General features: G+C 52.4%; 1 protein-coding gene across 1 annotated transcript; it reads right to left on the bottom strand.

Moving 5' to 3' along the window:
- Nucleotides 1-718: 718 nt before the first annotated feature.
- Nucleotides 719-2,152, bottom strand: BROUX77_004697 (uncharacterized protein; the record flags this gene model as incomplete). The annotated part of the gene is made up of 5 exons (XM_073749487.1): nt 719-1,107; nt 1,169-1,349; nt 1,419-1,702; nt 1,780-2,013; nt 2,116-2,152. 5 exons carry the CDS (start codon nt 2,150-2,152, stop codon nt 719-721), a joined length of 1,125 nt encoding a protein of 374 aa, XP_073605154.1.
- Nucleotides 2,153-2,504: the final 352 nt, after the last annotated feature.

Raw genomic sequence — 2,504 nt, 5'->3', positions numbered from 1 at the left:
TGCCAGATAGACCATCAACCAGGGCCTGGCTGCTTTACGCAGGTACTATTTCACGAGGTTTCTTTGATTCAAAAAACAGAGGCGCGCTTTTAACCAAGTCATTGATATTCAAAACTTGCCAGAGACTGGAGACAGCTATGGAGGCCATATTTCTACCACGACCCATAGATATCAACTGCAGACAGAAAATAATAATAATAATAAACTTTGCTCCCATGCCCCAATGACATATACAAATGATGTATATGCCCAAGGCCATGCGTAGAATTTGCAGGCTGGACATGTGAAGCGAACAAGAAAAAATAATCAAAGGGGGAAAAATCACAAGCTAACCACCACCGTAAACCATCCAACCTGAACTGTCATTTGCAACAGCAAAATATACCACCATTCCGAGAAAACTCCAGCTTCCTTAGATGAGTGCCCAACATTTATAACCAAACCAGAACTATGCATGGAAGAAAATAAAACAAAAAAAAAGAAAGCCACCAACCACTCCTCCGTGACAGGAGGGGGAATAAAAGTTAAAAAAAAAAAAAAAGAGAAACAAGTCGTGAGACAGTCCTGTACTGCAACTGTATCCCAGTTACCCCAGAAAGCAAACCAGCAATGAGAGACAGAAAATAAAGACAAAAAAGGAAAGAAAGGGGGAAAAAAGAAGCAAAAAGTGAAGAAGAAAAATCAAAGTCGGCTAATGAATATCCGTGGCGTGGTATGGCTAGTAGTGCGAGTGGCCATGACCAGAGCTGTTAGATCCAGGCTGCTCGGGAGAAGGTCCGCTTCCAGCGTCGTTGCCACCATCAGGGTTGGGGTGGGAGAAGGTGTACGGCTGGTAAGAGTAGCTATGGCTGTTGGAGTAGTCTGGCAGAGTGCTCTGGTTCGCTCCCGACGAGGGAGGTGGCGGGTACTGAGAAACAAAGCCATTGGGAGGAATCTGAGGCAGTGGCATCTGCATGGTGGGCGGGCGTGTCGAGTAGGCGGAAGACGGACCGGCCATGTCGGGGGGAGTGGCGCTATCTGACTGGCCGCGGTTCTCCTCTTGGTTCTTGCGGCGAGCCTCCTGCTCCTTCTTGCGAGCCTTCCAGATCTTGCGGATTTCCTTGAACTCTAGCGGGCTGTTAGCAAGAGTGGCCTTTTGTTTACTGTTGTCCAATTGAAGCAGACATACCTTCAGGCGTGCGCTTGGGACCGTGGCCCTGCATGGTGACGTGGGCGTTGAGATGGTTCAGAGTGCCATAGGCCTTCTCGCACTTGTTCTCGAAGTTGCACTTGTACATGCGCTCAATTTCCTCGTAGCGGCGGCGGGGACGCTTGTGCTGAGCGGAGCCGGGAATACTAACAAAAGAGTACTATAATGGCAATGTGTTAGAGACGTTTTTTGGGTATAATGCGCCAGTTTCCGATGCGGAAAGACATACCTGACTCGGGTTCATGTGCGAGTGGCTTGTGGAGTGGTTGTTGTGCACATGGCTGCGGGGAGTGGTGACAGCGCCGGTCTGGGGAGTGAAAGCGCTGGTAGGACCCAAGTTGGAATGATAGCCATTCCACTCAGTGGGCGAACGGTAGGCGGGTGTGGTTCCATAGGAGTGGCTAGCCAGGTCGGCGCCATAGTGGGAGGTTCCCGTAGTGTAATTAGACGGCTGGGCAGCGTAGCCATTGGCGGGGCTGGAGTAGTAACCAGTGCCATTGGTGTTAAGTGACGCTAGGCGGGAGTTAGCTGATTGGTGATTCTTTGGTCGAAAAGAGAGGGCAGCTGGGCTGCGGGCAATGGAGACTCACATGCGCTGGTCTGGGGATGGCTCATGGTCATGTGCTGGGGGCTGGCGATGGTGCCAGGCGTATAGCGTCCGGCCGACAGGTCAGGGAAGCGTCCGGCAGGGGCGTGGTGCGAGAGTTGGCTGGCCTGGGGGACGGGAGTCTGGTTCGACGCCTGGTGGGCGGGAGGCTGGGTAGGCTGTTGGCCGGGCTGGGCCGTGTGTTGCTGGCCGCTATACATGTTGTTGTAGTCGGTGGCTTTATCGGCGGAGGCAAGGTGGAATAGTTAGCGGGGATGAGCGCGTTGCACAATGGGCGGCACCACTGTTGAGTTTCTTGGTTAGCAAGTTGGACACTTACGAGATTGTTGGGGATAATCGTTGGGAGAACGATCCATGGTGAAGGCTTTCTGGAGTGAGGAGGAGGCCGAGAGTATGCTGCGTCTGGCATGGAATTAGAAGTGATTGCAAAAAGAGAATCAACTCGGGTGGGAGCCAAGGCAGGGAAAACAGCGGTGGAGAGGGCTAAGGAGATAGTAGTGATGATGATGGTGGTGGTGGTGATAGTTTTAAAAGCAGGATGGAGATGGATTCCAATGGCTGGAGGAGTGGGCGGTGGAGGACGGAAGACGGAGCACGGAGGAAGGAAGAAGGGACGGAGTGGTGTGGAGACAGAATGGGGAAGGCGCTCTTGTGAGAGGCAGGAACAGGCAATATTTGGTAAAATGGGGCGAGACAGGAAGGCGATGT

The sequence above is a fragment of the Berkeleyomyces rouxiae genome (assembly GCF_048999995.1).
Source record: "Berkeleyomyces rouxiae strain 22BRR77 chromosome Unknown BrBRR77_ptg000004l, whole genome shotgun sequence".
NCBI classification, from domain to species: Eukaryota; Fungi; Ascomycota; class Sordariomycetes; order Microascales; family Ceratocystidaceae; genus Berkeleyomyces; species Berkeleyomyces rouxiae.
Note: the sequence above shows the minus strand (reverse complement) of the source record. Positions and strands in the feature narration are given on the sequence as shown.